General features: G+C 36.8%; 1 protein-coding gene across 1 annotated transcript in view; it reads left to right on the top strand.

Annotated features, from left to right (window-relative positions):
• Positions 1-10,241, top strand: part of ZDBF2 (zinc finger, DBF-type containing 2) — a 37,004-nt gene extending 26,763 nt beyond the window's left edge. Inside the window, exon 6 of the mRNA XM_008591627.1 lies at positions 745-10,241. Within this exon, the coding sequence (XP_008589849.1) occupies positions 745-7,633 (6,889 nt within the window). The 3' untranslated portion in view covers positions 7,634-10,241. The remainder of the gene's footprint in view (positions 1-744) is intronic.
• The last annotated feature ends 6,871 nt before the right edge of the window (positions 10,242-17,112 follow it).

Here is a 17,112-nt window from a genome sequence, read left to right as displayed (position 1 = left end):
TGATTCCAGTCATTTGCTTTACCCAAAAAAAAAAAAAAAAAATTGCATTGAATATTTTTGTATATTCTTCAGTAATAAACACATGAGAAAACCAAAAGTGGAATTACTGGGTCAGAGGGTTTGTACATTTTTAATCTTAATAGATATTGCCAAACTGCTCTTCATAGAGATTACTAATCTACATTGAGGTTCTAGTAATGTTCATTCATAAAGGTTAGCTAATCTATACTCCTACCAACAATATATTAAAGTGCCAATGTCCTTACACCCTTGCCAAAATAATGTTTAATAACTAACATTTATAAATGCTCATTATGTGCCAGGCTTTTTTTCTTTCTTCTTTTTAATGCTCTTTACATACAACAACTAATTTACTCCTCAAAACAATCTCATGAGGGAAAATATTACTATTCCCTTTTTTCAGAGGTGGAAACTGAGGCATACAGTTGAGTAACTTGTGTCAAACTTTTTTCTATTTACCACTCTGAAAAATGATATGTGGTTTTATTTGTTTTTCTCTTGTTTAGGAGCCATTTGTGTTTATCAAGTAGCAATTGGTGGAGCTACCTCCATCTTCTGCACTTATTACCTTCCTAAAGTACATTCAGCATACACCCTGGTGTGATTGCCTTGTCCTCTATGGATGGTCCAGAATAAAAAGAAAATAACACTTATTAAGCCTTTACTTTAACATTTTAAACAGATATTAGAATATTTTAATGGATTTTTCCCCTTTCTCTTTAGATCAACGCAAAATGAGACACTTTCGAGTACTGTATCATCTCCTGAAGTGGTTCAATTGGATGATGATGTTCCTGAAGAAAAGGCTGAGGATGCTGCTGGAGCTGGAGGAGAGATACCCTCCAAGGGTTCTGAACCTGTTGAAGAGTTACATACCAGGCCTAGTAAATCTCAGGAATGTACACAGCAGGTTTCAATTCGACCATCAGTTATTCAAAAACTGGAGAGGGGACAGCAGCAGCCCTTGGAGTTTGTTCATAAAATTGGGAGCGGTATGAAAAAATTTAATCCAGTAGATATTGGTCAAGCTACAAATAATGGAGAAAACTTAATACGTCCCCCAGTGATTTATAATGCTCCTGCTAGTTGTTTACCTGAAAGTTCTTATGATAGACCAGTTACAACTAATACTACTAAATTACTACTAGCAGCCCATTTGGATTCAGTTAGCAAACGTGACCCAAACCTTGAACAGCTAGACAGGGTCTCTAGACATCCTGTGCCGCCATCCAATCTAGAAACTCCTTCAGTTTCATATCAGAAACCTAAAAAATCAAATAAGAAATCATTATATAAAAATTCAGATAAATTGGCTTTACAGAAAGATGTAAAATCTGAGGGTAAAACTTTGTCAACTGGCTGTAAATCCCGTGAACTTATGGGTACTGAGGGCTCGTTAAGAGTTGAATCTCCTTCTGCATTAGCAGTAAACTCAGCAGTAAATCTGAATAAAGCTGACTTGCCTTCTGATAAAGGAATCTCTGAAGATGCCATTCCAAAGCACCATGAGGAAATCTTTTCTAATGTGGATTGTACTCAAGAAGAAAAGCATTTGGTTTTTAACAAGTCGGTCCTTTTGGAACAGAAGCGCTCAGTGAGTTCTGAAATGAAGCTTGATTGTGGCTCTCTTCAGTCAGCATCTGATCAACCCCAAGAGGCTGTACAGGACTTAAACTTTTGGAAGGAGGAGCAAATTGACCAAGAAGATAGAAACTATGGATCTAGAGGTTCTGAAATGAGTTTTGATTGCAGTTCCTCTTTTCATTCTCCGACTGACCAATCTAAAGTGACTGCCAGAGAAATAAACCTTTCAAAGGAAGTGCATGCTGATTTACAGTATAAGAATAGTAAATCTGGTGTTTCTGAAATCCGTTCAGATTACATTGACTCGCTTCATTTGGTTACGAGCCAATCTCTAGTGGGTGTTAAAGAAATAAGTCTTCAAAATACGATGCGTATTAGCCTGGTTGACGAAAGCTATGAATCCAGTGGTTCTGAAATGAATTTTGATTGTGATGCTTCACTTCAGTCAAATAATGACTACCCCCAACAGTCTGTAAAAGAAATAAACCTTTGTAAGGCAGAGCACATTGCTTTGGTTGATAAGAACTATGGATCTAGTAGCTCTGAAGTAAGTGCTGATTCTGTTTACCCTCTTCAGTCAGTGGCTCACCAACCTGCAGCAGCTGACCAGTCCATAGTGGCTGACTGCCCCGCAGTGGCTGTTACAGAAACAAAACGTCAGAAGAAGATTCACGTTGGCTTGGTTGATAAGAACTATGGATCGAGTTGTTCTGAAACAAGTTTTGATTATGATGTTTCTCTTCAGCCAGTAGTTGACCATACCCAACTGACTGTCAAAAAAAGAAATGTGAAACAGAGACACGTCCGTCTAAAAGATAAGAAACGTAAACCCAGTAGTGTTAAAGCACATCTTGATCGTGATATCTCTCTTGAGACAGTGGCTGATGAACCCCAGAAGGCTGTTGAAGAAATAAATCTTCTGAAAGAGAAGAATGCTGACCTTATGGATATGAACTGTGAGTCTCATTGTCCTGAAATGGGTTTTCACGCTGATGTTCAATTAGTGGCTGACCAATCTCAAGTAGCAGTTAAAGAAGTAAAACCTCAGAAAGTAGATATTGACCTAGAAAATAAGAGTGTTCAATCTAGCGTTTCTAATCTAAGTTTTGATTCTCATGCTTTTCTTTATCAGTCAGCTAATGATCAACCTCAAGGGGCTTTGGGTGAAGTAAATCTTAAAGAGTTAAAGGTTGACATGGAAGTTAAGAGCTGTGGGTGCTCCAGTTCTGAGTTGACGTTTGATTCTGATCCCCCTCTTCTGTCAGTTACTGAGCAGTCTCAGCTGGATGTTGAAGGAATAAAAGAAGAACACATTAACCTGGAAGATGAGAGCTGTGAGTCAAATAGTTCTGAAATAACTTTTGATTCTGATATTCCGGTTTGTTCAGTAGTTGACCAACCTCAAGTAGCTGTTTATGAGGAGGAACCTGTTGATCTGGAAAATAAAAGTAATGAATCTTATGTTTCTGAAATAACTTTTGATTCTGATATTCCTCTTCATTCAGGAAATGATCAACCTGAAGTAGCTGTTAAAGAAGTAATCATTCAGAAAGAAGAGTACGTACACTTAGAAAGGAAGAATCATGAACCCAGTAGTTCTGAAATAAGTTCGGATGTGGATTCTTATACCCCCTTTCGTGCAGTGACTAATCCTCCTGAAGTAGCTGTTAAAAAGCTAAATCCTCAAGTAGAGGAGCAGGTACACTTAGAAAATACAGAAAATGAACCTACTGATTCTGAATTAAGTTTAGATTATGATACCATTTTTCATCCGATGAGTGGACATTCAGAAGATCCCATTAAAGAAATAAACCCTCAGAAAGAAGCGCACGTACACTTAGAAAATAAGGGAGTTTCTGAAACAAGTTTGGATTCTCATACCTCTGTTCAGTCAGTGACTCACAAACCTGAAGTAGTTGTTAAAGATAAATGGCTTCAAAAAGAAAATCATGCTGAATTCCAAGGTAAAAGTGCTAAATTTAGTGGTTCAGAAATAAATTTAGATTCTAGTGTCTCTCATTCAGTGACTGAACCTCAAGTAGCTGTTAAAAAAATAAACATAAAGAAGCAGCATGTTCTGAAAAACAAGAGTGATACATGTGGTGGTTCTGAAATAATTTTGGATTCTGATGTTCCTCCTCAGTCAGTGACTGAAAAACCTCAACTGGCCATTTCGAAGGAAAAGCATGTTGATCTGGAAGACAAAAACTGTGAATCTAGTGATGTAAAAATGAGTTTTGACTCGGATGACCCTCTTGAACAACTTCAGGAAGGAGTTAAAAAAATGCACCTGTGGAATGAAGAAGATATTAGCCTAGAAAATAAGATTGATGAACCTAATGCTTCTAAATTAATACATGATTCTGATGTTTCTCTACAGTCTCCAACTGATCAACCCAAAGTAGATGTTAAACAAATAAACCTTGAGAGTAATGATCATATGTATTTGGAAGTTAAGAATCGCCAGTATAGTTGTTCTAAAATGAGTTTGGATTCTGATTTCTTGGTTCAGCCCGTAGTTGATCGACCTCAAATAACTATTTTGGAGCGGGAGCACATTGAACTAAAAGGTAAGCACAGTCAATCTTGTGGTTCTGAAATAAGTTCTGATTCTGATGGCCCTGTTCAGTCAGTGGCTGACCAGCTTAGAGAAACTGTTAGAGAAATAAGCCTTTGGAAGGATGAAGAAGTTGACATGGAAGATAAGAGGGATGAAGCTAAGGGTTTTGAAATTATATATGATTCCGATGGCCATTTTCAGTCAGTGGCTGGCCAAGCTGAGGTAGTTAAGGAGGTCAACCTTTGGAAAGAGCATGTTGACTTGGAAGATAAGATTATCAAACCTAGAGATTCTAAAATAAATTTTCATCCTGCTGAACCTCTTCAGTCTGTGACTAATAAAATCCAAGAGGCTGGTAAAGAAACAAGTCTTCTGAGGGAGGAACATGTTTGTCTGGATGGTAAGGGCTATGAACCTGATCATTCTGAAATAATTTTTGTTTCAAATATCCCTCTTCCGTCAGTGATTGGGCAACCACAAATTTTGGAAGAGGAGCATGCCAATTTGAAAAATAAGAGCAGTGATCCTTGTGGTCCCGAAATAAGTTTTGATTCCCATGATCCTTATCAGTCAGCAGCTGACCAGCTTCAAAAAGGTGTCAAAGAAATAAATCTTTGGAAGGAAGACCGTATTTACTTGGAAGATAAGAGCTATAAACTAGGTGATTTTGAAGTAAGTTATGGTTCTGATGTTCCTGTTCAGTTTGCGGCTGATCAATCTCTTGTGTCTGTCAAAGAAATAAATTTGCAAAAGAAGGATCATAATGACCTAGAAAATAAGAACTATAAACCTTATGGTTCTGAAATAAAATGTGACTATGGTGTTCATTTTCAGTCAGTAGTTGATCAACCCCAAGTGGGTTGCAGAGAAACAACCCTTCAGAAGGAACGGCACCTTGGCATGGAAGAAAAGACTAATGAACTTAGTGATTCTGAAATATGTGATTCTGATGTCCCTTTCCAAATAGTAGTTAACCCATTTCAAGCATCAGCCAAAGAAACAAATCTTCAAAAGGTGGTTCTTGTGGACCTGATGACCAGTGATAGTGATTGTGAAGTAATTTCTGAATCTGTTATGCCTCTTCATTTAGTGACTGACCCACCCCAAATGACTGTCAGAGAAACCAACTGTATAGATGCAGGATGTATTGATGTAGAAGATAAGATCTGTGATTCATTTGATTCTGAAGTAGGATATGTTTGTGAAGCTCCTTTTCCATCAGTGACAAACCAATCCAAAGAGACTTTCAAAATAATAAACCGGAAGAAAGACTATATTATTCTGGGAGATTCAAGTTGTCAGTCTTCTGAAATTAATTTTAATGTTGATGCCTCCTATCAGTCCATGACTTACCAGTCACAAGGGCCTGATAAAAAAAAAGTGAAATATATTGACCCGGAAGATAAGAGCTGTGAATCTAATGGTCCTGAAAGAAATTTTAAATTGGAAGATGCTTCTCAGCCAGTGACTCGCCAACTGCAGAAAGCTGACAAAAAAGTCAACCTTCGGAAAGATCCAAAAACTATTGGCCTAAAAGATAAGAGCTGTGAATCTAGTGTTTCTGCAGTAGATTGTGATTCCTCTTCTGAGTTAGTGATCCATCAAATGGCTGATAAAGAAAATCCTTTGAAGTTAAAACATACAGATCTAGAAGGTATGAGCAGTGAATCTTGTAGTTCTGAGATGAATTTTCATTATGATTCCTCTCTTCATTCTGGTACTGAACAGCCTCAAGAAGCTGTTAATAAAATAGACCTATTTAATAATGTGTCTGTTAGCCTGAAAGAAAAGAACCATAATACCCAAGCAAGCTCTGTTCCCTTGGTTGATTCTGTAAGGAAGCTGGAAAAAGCAAAGGAGGTCATAGAAGATGATCCTGATGAACCAGTTCTTGAAGCCTTGCCTCATGTTCCTCCTTCATTTGTGGGGAAAACATGGTCTCAGATAATGAGAGAAGATGACATAAAAATTAATGCTCTTGTGAAGGAATTTAGGGAAGGTCGTTTCCACTGTTACTTTGATGATGACTGTGAGACCAAAAAAGTTTGTGTGAATGAAGGAAAAATTACCTGTGCTGATCAGGACAGTGCATCTATTCAAGCTCTATCAGATTGTGATGTTATTGCAGGCGGTATTTCGGATATTGATGACTTTTCAATGGCCTTAGATAAACCATACCATCATCATCCTCCAGCAGAGAGTCATACGGCTTCTCGATGCCAGACTTTAAAAGTCAGCCATGGAACTGAAACTGGCTTTAAGAATAACCCAGTGATGAAAAGAAAAATGATTAGACAAGAAGATGACTCGCCAAGAAGGAAGCATTTACATTTACAGAATGACAGAAAAACAAAAAAGAAAGTAAAATTTGGGACAGCTGAATTTCCTGCGTCATGTACTAAAGTCTTGAAGCCCATGCAATCCAAAGCTTTAGTCTGTGTTCTTTCTTCTCTAAATCTTAAACTGAAAGAAGGTAATCCCTTACCCTTTTCTAAAATGAGGCACTGTAGTTGGGATAATGATATACGGTTTATGTACAAATATAAACGGAATACTTTTAATTATTGCAACCCATTGATTAAGCAAATTGTAATGAATCCTCCACTGAACATAATAGTGCCAGAGTTTGACAGGCGTAACTGGGTTAAAATTCATCTTAACAGAAGTGATTCCAGTGTAAGAGATAATGATGCTGTTGTACAGAGCTCTTCTTCAGCACCTTCTATGACAGTGCCAGCAAGATATGAATTAAATTCACATCATGGGACTAGTGATTCTTCTGTGTTTCTCGAACAATCAGAGGTTTTGAATGCTAGTGCAGTTCCAAAGGAAAGTAATTTCAAGCTAACTCCTTTAAATCATGATGTTGCTCAGATCTCTCCAAAATCAGTTAGAAAGGAGTTTTTAGAAAGTACAAGTAAAAAGAAAATTCAGGGAAGGAAGGTGACAATTAGTAATAAGTCAGGTTTTTCTAAAACGGTTTACAAACCAATTATTCTCCGGCAAAAAAACAGAATAGCTTCAGAAAAACAGTCAGTTTGGATTCGGACCAAACCAAGTGACATAATTAGAAAGTATATTTCGAAATACTCTGTTTTTTTGCGTCATAGATATCAGTCCAGGAGCACTTTTATTGGAATGCATCTTAAGAAGAAAAAATCTGTTGTCAGTAGGCTAAAGAAAGCAAAGAGACCAACTAAAATGCTTTTGAACTCCTCAGTTCCACCAGCTGGTGCTGAAGAGGAGTTAAGAGCTATAGCACGTCCTCCTCCGAAGCAAGCTGTGCAGGATTCTTCCAGTGATGCAAGAAGGAAGAAGAAAGGTAATAAAACATGCTGTAACAAAAAGAAAAAGCCTTCTAGACCCGTTAGAGCATATGATTTGAGAAGTTCATGTTACATACCAGATTCTGATAGAATGATGACTCGGCTAGCAAGCAAATTGAGACTTGAGGTAAAATACTGGTAGAAGTTTTTGTGTTTAAGACTAGTTGAGGATTCAGTACTTCAACTGAAATATATTTGGTACTTAGTGCACATAGCTTTCCCAGCTTTGATGGAAAAACTAACCTTGAACTATTTTGCTATAGATATTATTTTTCAGAACTTTTATATTCATTTAAAATCAGTGTTTAGGGTCCTTTATATTTTAAGATTTGAAAGCAACTTTTGTTCAGCATTTTCTGTAGAAGAGCTTCATCTTAATGTCTTAGTTTGTCATAATATAATTTAACACAGTATGTAGAATTTTGTCACTCAAATTGTGTCCCTCTATTTATTTTTTATGATTATTTCATATGCCAGCAAATTATAACATTGTGAGAATGAATATAGCAAACTTATTAATGCTATCTTAGTATCACTTTTTAAAAATTGGAACAAAAGCATATACACCTGCATTCTGTGTGTTTCGGAGTGGCATTGTCAATATAGTGTTCTGACTGGATAATTAAAAAGTAGGAATTATAATGAATTATCTCAACTTTTGAATGGTATTGACTTAAATGATCACAAACAAAATGTAATTTATCTTTCTTTTAAAAGCATTCCAGAGAATGAGATTCCGTGATCTTTAATACAGTTTTTATAAACTGCCTGTGATTTATACACATAGAACAAACTCCTGCTTCATTGAATTTGGATCTGCAAGTCTGTCTAATTTTCCTCATTTGGACACATACAATCTCTGTAGGTTTTTCTTTAGCATTATCAGATCTTAAGGGGAAAATGATTTTGCAAGTGGGCTTAGGCTTTTTTTCCCCCCAAAACTACCTTTACTTCCCCCTACATGAGAGTTGATGGTTTAATATGATGAAAGTCCAGACTATTTTATGGCCTCATCTCTTAAAAATATTTTAGACATTACCGTATCATTTTTTAATAGCTTGAACTGAAAGTGTTGGTTTGGTAATATTATTTTGGCAGGCCATTAATTGTATTAATAAATTAGTTATAATTTTAATATTTCAAAAAATTGAATAAAACTGGTAACTTAAGTGTAGGCCCATTTTGCAAGTGAAAAATCACTTGTACGTTAGTTTGTCTTAAACTCGCTAACTGATTTTAATAGTTTAAATAAAAGATGTTAATATATGCAGTATAAGTCTGGAGTACTCAGAATATTTAGAGCCTTTATTCAGGACACTGGTTGAGCTGGTGCAGATGCATCCAATTATCATGGTAAGCCAAGATCCTAGATCTTTTTCTATCATTAATGTTATGGGGAAACATGAATTTCAACTATATCATACAACTACCATATTTACTGAAACTAGGGTCAATGGTAAGATGTATCTTGATTTCAGAGATAAAAATGTTTCTTTAGAATTAATGAAATACAGTATAGCAGTTGGTTTCTAAATGTGGTTTTATTTCAGGGGCCATTATTTAACCTGTGGGTATGTTATGTTATAATTTCATTACTTCTAAACTTAAACAGTAATAATGTTGGGGAAAAATGAGCAAATGTTTATAGTTTTTGTTGCAAAGCAGCATATACAGCATTTCCTTCAACCTTGCCTGCTCATATGCAAACAATTAAATTTCTTTTTTAAAACAGTGGTGTGGCCCACTAGTTCAAAATAATTCTCTAATTTTAATTTAGGATGAAAGCTCTGTCCTACTGATTAGGAAGTAAACAAACAGCTAATATATAAAAATACTCAGTAGGTATTGGTGTCTTTTTTCCCTGTAGAATAGACATGTAGTTCCCTTAAGTACTATTAATAGACATCCTGCATTCTTTCAGTGTAAGTTTAAAAGCAAGAGATCTTATGAAAATAATGTACTCTGTAAATATGATTTATCATATCTATTGTGATTACATTATACAGAGAGGACAGTTCTTATTATAATTCAACTGATCAAAATTTAAAGTAAGAATAATGCTACTACCTTTTTCCCGTTGGAAACCTCTTTTAAGTACCATTTTGACAGGGGTCAGGGAAAAGGTTTATATTTAAAATTTATATTACCAAAAATATAAAAGTATAATATAGTACCAATGATTTTGTTTAACATTTTGGAAATGTTTACTAAGGTCTTGTAATCATTATTATTTTAGACAAGCTTGAAAACTTGACATTGTAAAATCAGTTGCTTTCAGAACTCAGTAGGATACAAGATGTGCCCCTTTGTCCAAATAAATTTTGGCTTAATTTGCAGATTAGATAAAAACAATTGGATGTTTTTGCATATTCAGGAATGCACTAAATTCTTTTAATAGTAAAAAATCAAATTACAGCCATAATGAATATTTTATTAATCTTGTCCTTGTTCAGTATCTTGCATAGATTTTTATTGTAATTGTCCTGAGTTATACAGTATGTGGACAGTATTGTGTAAAGTGTGTTTTTGCATTTGTGCATTTAAATTATTTGTGTAACTAGGGCTCTGAATAACACTTTTTTTTTCTTTTGGTTAAAGAAAAATTATATTTAAATATTCAAATAATTATATATTTCCATGTGAAACTAATGTGAAGACTAATAATGTATTTTTTATAATGCAATTTAAAGGGTAAACTTGTTTTTGAAGTAATCAAGATAAAATTTATTAAATATTGAAATTTGTCTCTACTCTCTCCTCATCTTAGAAACTTTTTCTGGGAATACTTAAAGAATCAGAGAATAATGAAAACAGAAGTACGTTTTATAAATAGCCCAAGAGTTAGTAAATAAGAATATACACATAAGTGTTGATACTGGTGAGAAAATAGCTTAACCAGAGATATACAGGTTATATTCAATGCAGTAGTTATTTCAAAGGATTAAAATTAAACTACTTATTTATCCACTGGATTGGTGGATCAGCAACTTTTCACTTTGTGTACCTGTATTGGAATGGTTTGTGAACAGGATTGAGTTCAGTAGGCAGTATCTATATCAGTATTCGATACCTACTGGGAAGGGAGAACTTTGGTACCTCCAATACCATAGCCCATGTTATAAAAGATAAGAAAACATGGAAGAGTGTACATAAGTCATAGAGTTAGGTGCCTTTGTCTCCAGTAGTATTGACTGCAAGGGAATTGAAAGTCAGTTGGTCCAGGATGTTATTGTCATGATGAACAACATCCTGTTCTTTGTAATTAAAAATTACCAGAGTAAAAATGAAAAGTGGAAGTTCATTTTCAGTAAAGTAGTATTTTTATGTGAAGAAAATATGGAGATTACTGAAAAATTATGTATTTAGGGAATTACAAACTAAAATGTCAACCTGTGACGGGGGTATGGAGGGAGGATAGGGAAGAGTCTTAGCATTTCCTTGTACTTTATTTGGACTCCAGATATTAGGGGAATAATAAGATAATTTAGTACATTTCCTGTTGTTCTTATATTTTATATGTGTATTTTAAAGGTTCTCTCAATGTATTTTAAGCTATTTACCTTGATTAAGAAATAGGTCTAGGATGAAATATAGTTTGTTGCTGAATCTTTCAATAACTATAAACTTACACATTTTTCCATGTTTATAATTTATTACATGCATGTTGTAATAAATTTATTTCCAGGTTTATTTTAATAAACCTTAAAATATAAATTTATTTTCCAGGTTTTTCAAGCTCTGTGTGTGTGTGTGTGTACGTACATCTTGATCCCTTACTGAGTGCCAGATGTGGTTCTGAGCTTTTAACCTGTATTATCTCATTTGATCTTCAAAGAACCCTTATGAGTTAGTTACTGTAATTGTCATTGTATATCAGATGAGAAAACTGAGGCATAGAACAGTCTACAGTTAATCCCCATTCCCACCCCCAGTTCCAGGCCACCACTAATCTACTCTCTTTATAGTTTAGCTTTTTCTGGATATGTCATATATGTAAATGAACTATAAAATATATGTTCCTTTCTGTCTGGCTTCTTTCATTTACCATGATGTTTTTGAGGGTCATCCGTACAGTAGCATGTATCAATATTTTGTTCCTTTTTATTGCTGAGTTAATGAAACTGGTAACAGAACTCTGGTCTCCTGGTAACAAATATGATAAATTCTTTTGGTTTGAGGCTAGCTGTTCTCTTTATGCTTTATGTACTTGTTATCCTTGATTACTTCCCAAAGCCAAGACCAAACAGGATATTGCCTTTTTGAGTGCTCTGTCCCATGCTTGAATGCTCTGTGCTTTCCTCTGTCTTTGACTCTGTCCCTGGTTTGAGGCTAGCTGTTCTCTTTATGCTTTATGTACTTGTTATCCTTGATTACTTCCCAAACCCAAGACCAAACAGGATATTGCCTTTTTGAGTGCTCTGTCCCATGCTTGAATGCTCTGTGCTTTCCTCTGTCTTTGACTCTGTCCCTTCACTCCCCATCTTCATATTCTGTTCCCTGTGCTCTGTGAATTCTGATTTCATTGTCAACATATTACCCTGTGGTCTCAATCCTTTCACAGTGGATTGCTTGCAGGTAACTGAAATCTGAGAATCACATCCAAGTTGGCCATTATTCTAATCTACATGAGCCACAGAGCCAGGAAGTGTTGATGGAGTACTCGTTGTGGTGAACACTTCTTAAAATTACTCTCCTATATAACCATGGTGTTACACCATCGAAATCAGGAAAACATTGATCTAAACACTGATCTATCTACTCCACAGACTTCACTGAGATTTTGCAGATGGTCCTACAGCATCTTTTAGAAGTCCAGAATTTGATCCAGCATCATAGACTGTCATGACTCTTTAGTTTTCCTTCAGTATGGAGCAGTTCCTCATTCTTTGTTTGTATTTAATAGCATGACATTTTGAAGATAACAAACCAGTTTCTTTGTGGAATGTTTCTCAGTTTGAGTTTGGTGTTTCTTTCTAATGATGGCTTTTTTGGGGGGTGGGGTGGGGGGAATTCTTTGTTCTTTTCAGTGTATCATGTAACATCAGTTTGAATAAATGTGGTGATAGAAGAACCGGTGTTGGTCCTTATCTTAGGGGAAAGCTTTTCATAATTAGATAAAAATGAGGACTCTCAGAGAGATTGCATTATCACCAGATATTTACAATTTTTTACAACTAAGTTTTGTGGCAGTTGTGACTGTGAGGATTTTATCTGTTATGTTTATCGTCTAAGTCATCATAGATAAGACAATAGCTTATTTATACATTTAACAAATATTACTTCTACCCCTATCACGTGCCTGGCCCAGTGATGGGTGCCAAGGATCCAAGCATCAATCAAACAGGCCTCTTGTTGCTCTCCCTCATAAACTGATATGAGTAGAAGGGAATTTCAGTAGCGGTAAGTCAGTGGACTTGCAACATAATTCTTATGCTTTCAAAAGGTCATTAATAAACCTGTATAGATAACACATGGGATACTGCTACTTGGTACTGAAAAATTCCTCAACTTTCTGCGTTGAGACCCATAACCTGGAAAGATTGTTTTCTGTGTCTGTTATGAATAGTCTTTCATGTGTTGGTTTGATACCAGGATAAAGTGTTACATAGACTTACTTATCCATCTTATCACAGCACAAAAACAACTTCCTAAGAATAAGTTGGTATATTCATCATATGTTTAGTTTTTGAACTGGAATAATAGAGGGTGTTTTTTTTTGAAGAGTTATTATTATTGGTTACAGATAATGAAATAAGTAAAGTAAGTGATGTTCATCATCCATTGAGCTGAAACTTTTTTATTAGGTGATTATCTGAAAATCTGAGTTCTAACATGGTTATTTCACTGTACCAGATGGTAGCCTAGCAACTGATTATAACTGCTGTTTTACACAGTGGCTTTCTTAGATTTAGGTTATATTTAGGTGAATATTTGAGGTAGCATTTGATGCCTCTGTAGAATCAGAGAAACCTGATTAACCCTGATAACTGGTAATTTTCAGGTTTTCATACTATGCTTGCTACTTAACACATCTGTAACCTAGCAGAGCTACAAAGTTTCTCTTCTTTTTGTTCCTACAGAGAAAGAATCTCAAGTCTAACTTAGAATGTTGCATGACAGTGTGTGACCGTCTTTTGAGGAACACATCACAGTAACCCCAAATTGCCCAGCGTAATCAGTAACAACTGCCAGGTGGCATTTGGAGCCAGAACATTTCTTCGACTGTACTGGATGATCATGTAGGATCTGCCAGAACATGAGGATGTTTATAAGTGGCTGAATAAAAGCAAAACTAAAATATGTATGAGTTCCTGTTGAATTAAGGATGTTGATGAGAATTATTTTGAAGAAAAATGGCCACTACATTTTAAGTGCTAATTTAAGATGACTGGCTTCCTCTCAGATATTGTTGACTATACTGTTTCTATATGATGTGGTTTAAGTTATGTAAAGTTAAACTTTTTAGAATAGGTATATTCTTTTTTCTACGTTCTTTTCAGTAATGAAATAGCTAATTTCACTTGCCATAGGTGAAGCTGTGGTAAAAAATTCTTTAGTTATGTGCAGGTGTGTTGTGGCAATGGATCTTTTATATAATAACAGTGTAAGTGTTTAATGTGTTTTTAGTACAGATTCTGTGAGTTAAAATTACTGTATGGAATGGTCGTGAAGCCTGATTTCCTTCCTCAATTCCTGTCTCGTGGAAAAATATTCTGATTTAGTCCTCAATATGTGACCTATCTTCCTCTTGGACATACAGAAGTGTTTGCATTATATAGTACTTAGGGCTTAGCATTTCATGCCAAAGTGATTTTCTTGTCTTTCTGCACCACAGTAAAATTTTATGGAAAACAATTTGCTTGAGATACCAGTGCCTGCTGATAAGTGGAGGCACTGAGAGTTCATCCTAAGTAAAGGAAGAGGGGCCATTCCTTAAGTAAAATTCATTCTGCCCGTGAATTGGCCCAGCCTCCAAATGTACATAATGCAGCTGGGTTAGGGAGAATCACACAGTAGACTTAGCAGCATTTCTGTCTCCTCACTTCTTTCTTGGCACCATATTCCAATACAAAGTTGTATTACTTAAAATTTGTCCCACATTGGTTGTCTCTACTCCTGTGGCTACTAAACTAGTCTTGAACTTCATCATTTCACACCTAATTTATTCTAGAAGAGGCTAGGGTTTCTGGAATGATGTAATGAGGTCCTCTGTAAATCTGCTCCTCCATGATGTTGCAATCATCTGGTCCCTTGTGTTTTGGGTCGTCCTTTCTGTTGTGACAAAGATCACAGGGAGCTGGAGCTTTTGGCTACCCTTTGTCTATGTAAGTAATAAATTGTTTAAATGTAAAAAGGGCTCGTGTGTCTCTCCTGGTCAAATGTGTCAGCCACATCTTGGTCTGGGCCTTTCTTGCTGCTGTGTACTTTATAGGACCCTAAATCCAGAGTGGGAGTCCTCTCAACCCAGACCTGTGGAGTGCCTCTCTCTCACCTGGCTGTGTCTCCTCTCCTCTGTGGGACTTAGCCCACAGACTTTGAAGTCCAGATGCTGGTTATTTCTCCTAGATAGCTTTTAATTTTCAAAACTTTGGTGTGGGGGTGTGAGTCATTTTGTTTTTTCCATTTCCAGCGTTGGGCAGAAGAAGGTCCTGAGATGGATGAATGAATGGGGCTTTTATAGGCGCTGTAGCCAACAATACAAATTGAGATCATTAACGAGCACTTGCATGGTGTTACGTAGAGGCCCATTTGTGGGGTGGGAGTGAGGTAATAAATACAAGTTAGTTAATATTGGTTGCTAAGAAAAATTTAATTATCACACATGTAAGTTTAGGACCTCCAAGAAGCAGAGACTGGGATGGAGTTAGAAATGCAAGAGAGGTATTGTGAAAGATAACCTGTCAAAACTGTGAAATAGAAAGTGAGTAGGCAGAGAAATGCAGATGAAGGGCAGGTCTTCAGATGCAGGGCAGGTCTGATGTCTGTGAAAGGAGGAGGAGAAAAAAAGGAGTGGATGGGAAGAGCCACAAACTGCGTTGCCAGTCAGAAAGACACGGCTAGCTCATAGGGAGCTCCAGCATAAAAATTATCCATAGAAAAGTTTCATATTGGGCAGTAATAGCTCAGTCATTGGCTGGGGGCTATCTAGGAAGATCATGGGCTCAGCCCAGATACTTAGTGGATCCGGGAGGTGCTGCAGCTGGAGACAGCTAACTGCACCCCTGGCTAACAAAAAGCAAGTTCTTCCTGAAGACAGATCCAAGAAATGCGCCTCTGTGGTTACCATAGTCCTCTTCCTGTGTCATGCTGATCACTTTTCCATACACATTTGGGGAGCAGCTTCTCCAGGGTTTGTTAAGTATTGCCTCCAGGCTTGCACCTTAGCAGGCCATTTCACCAGCCAGCTCTAGCAGGCTGGTTGCTCTTTGGATGGTACTGTGTATGATATAACCAGTTCACCCCGTGGTCACAGGCCCACTACTACACTTCCTTTGCTTTAAAGTAGGTTGAATGCTGTGTTGTGTGTGATTCCATACCTGCAGATTAGCCACTCTAAGCCCCCAGATCATGATGCTGGCAGGAAAGACAGGCCTTTACTTGAAATAAATATTGATTCCTGAAAGAATGAATCACTAGCCCTTCCATGACATAAGGGATCCAATGTAGTCAACTTGTGACCAAGTGGCTAGATAGTCCCCTTGAGGAATAGTGCGACATCACTGCTTCAACATTGGTTTCTCATGTTGGCAGGTTGGACATTTAGGGCTAACAGTACCTAGATCACCCTTGGTAAAGAAAGTCCATGTTGTTGGGCCCATATGTTGCCTCCAGCTCTGCCATGGTGACTACTCAGTTTGAATGCCCATATATCTAGTTCTCAAGTGATTGATGATGAAAGCTGGCTAATGCCCACTGGGTGAGCCATTTTATCTACTTCGTGGTTTATTGCCACTTCTATGTAGATGCTTTCTTGTGGGCATTAATGTGTGACACGAAAATTTACATGTCATGACCATTCCCATATGTCCATCCGCTTGTCTCTACTCCAGAACTCCTTGCACCAATCCCCCAGAATTTTCTTTCTAGGCCCTTGACCAGCCTACCAGGCCATTCATTACTGTGCATGATTCTGTATATATTCTCACCTTGGACCAATTCTGCTTTCACACAAAGCAGATTACTAAGTCTGTCAAGCTCCTGCCATTGTAAACATTTTTTCTCACCACTGTCTTTGAAGGTCACCCCTGAATGGGACTGTAATGTAGCCACCATTTATTTTCAGCTTTTACCCACAACTAGAACCAACCCATTTGTAAACATACAAAGCCTAGGTTTTCTACCCTTGCTTCAGCTGATCATGTGGGACCCTCTGTACGAACAGTAGGTGTACGCTAAAGGAGGAGTATTGAAATGGGAGTCTGGACTACCTCCTTGTGGCTTGAACATGCTCACTAGTACTGCCTGGGCTTGATCCCAGATGTACCTTTTCCATCTTATAAGAATTCTGCTGAGTATTTAGGTACCACTACCTGGCCTCTACTAATTTCATTATCACCATTGCTGTTAGCAAGCCACTCTTTGTGATCGTCTCTCTTACTGTCATTCCTGGCCTGCAGAGTA

This window comes from Galeopterus variegatus, unplaced genomic scaffold (genome assembly GCF_000696425.1).
Source record: "Galeopterus variegatus unplaced genomic scaffold, G_variegatus-3.0.2 Scaffold149, whole genome shotgun sequence".
NCBI classification, from domain to species: Eukaryota; Metazoa; Chordata; class Mammalia; order Dermoptera; family Cynocephalidae; genus Galeopterus; species Galeopterus variegatus.
Note: the sequence above shows the minus strand (reverse complement) of the source record. Positions and strands in the feature narration are given on the sequence as shown.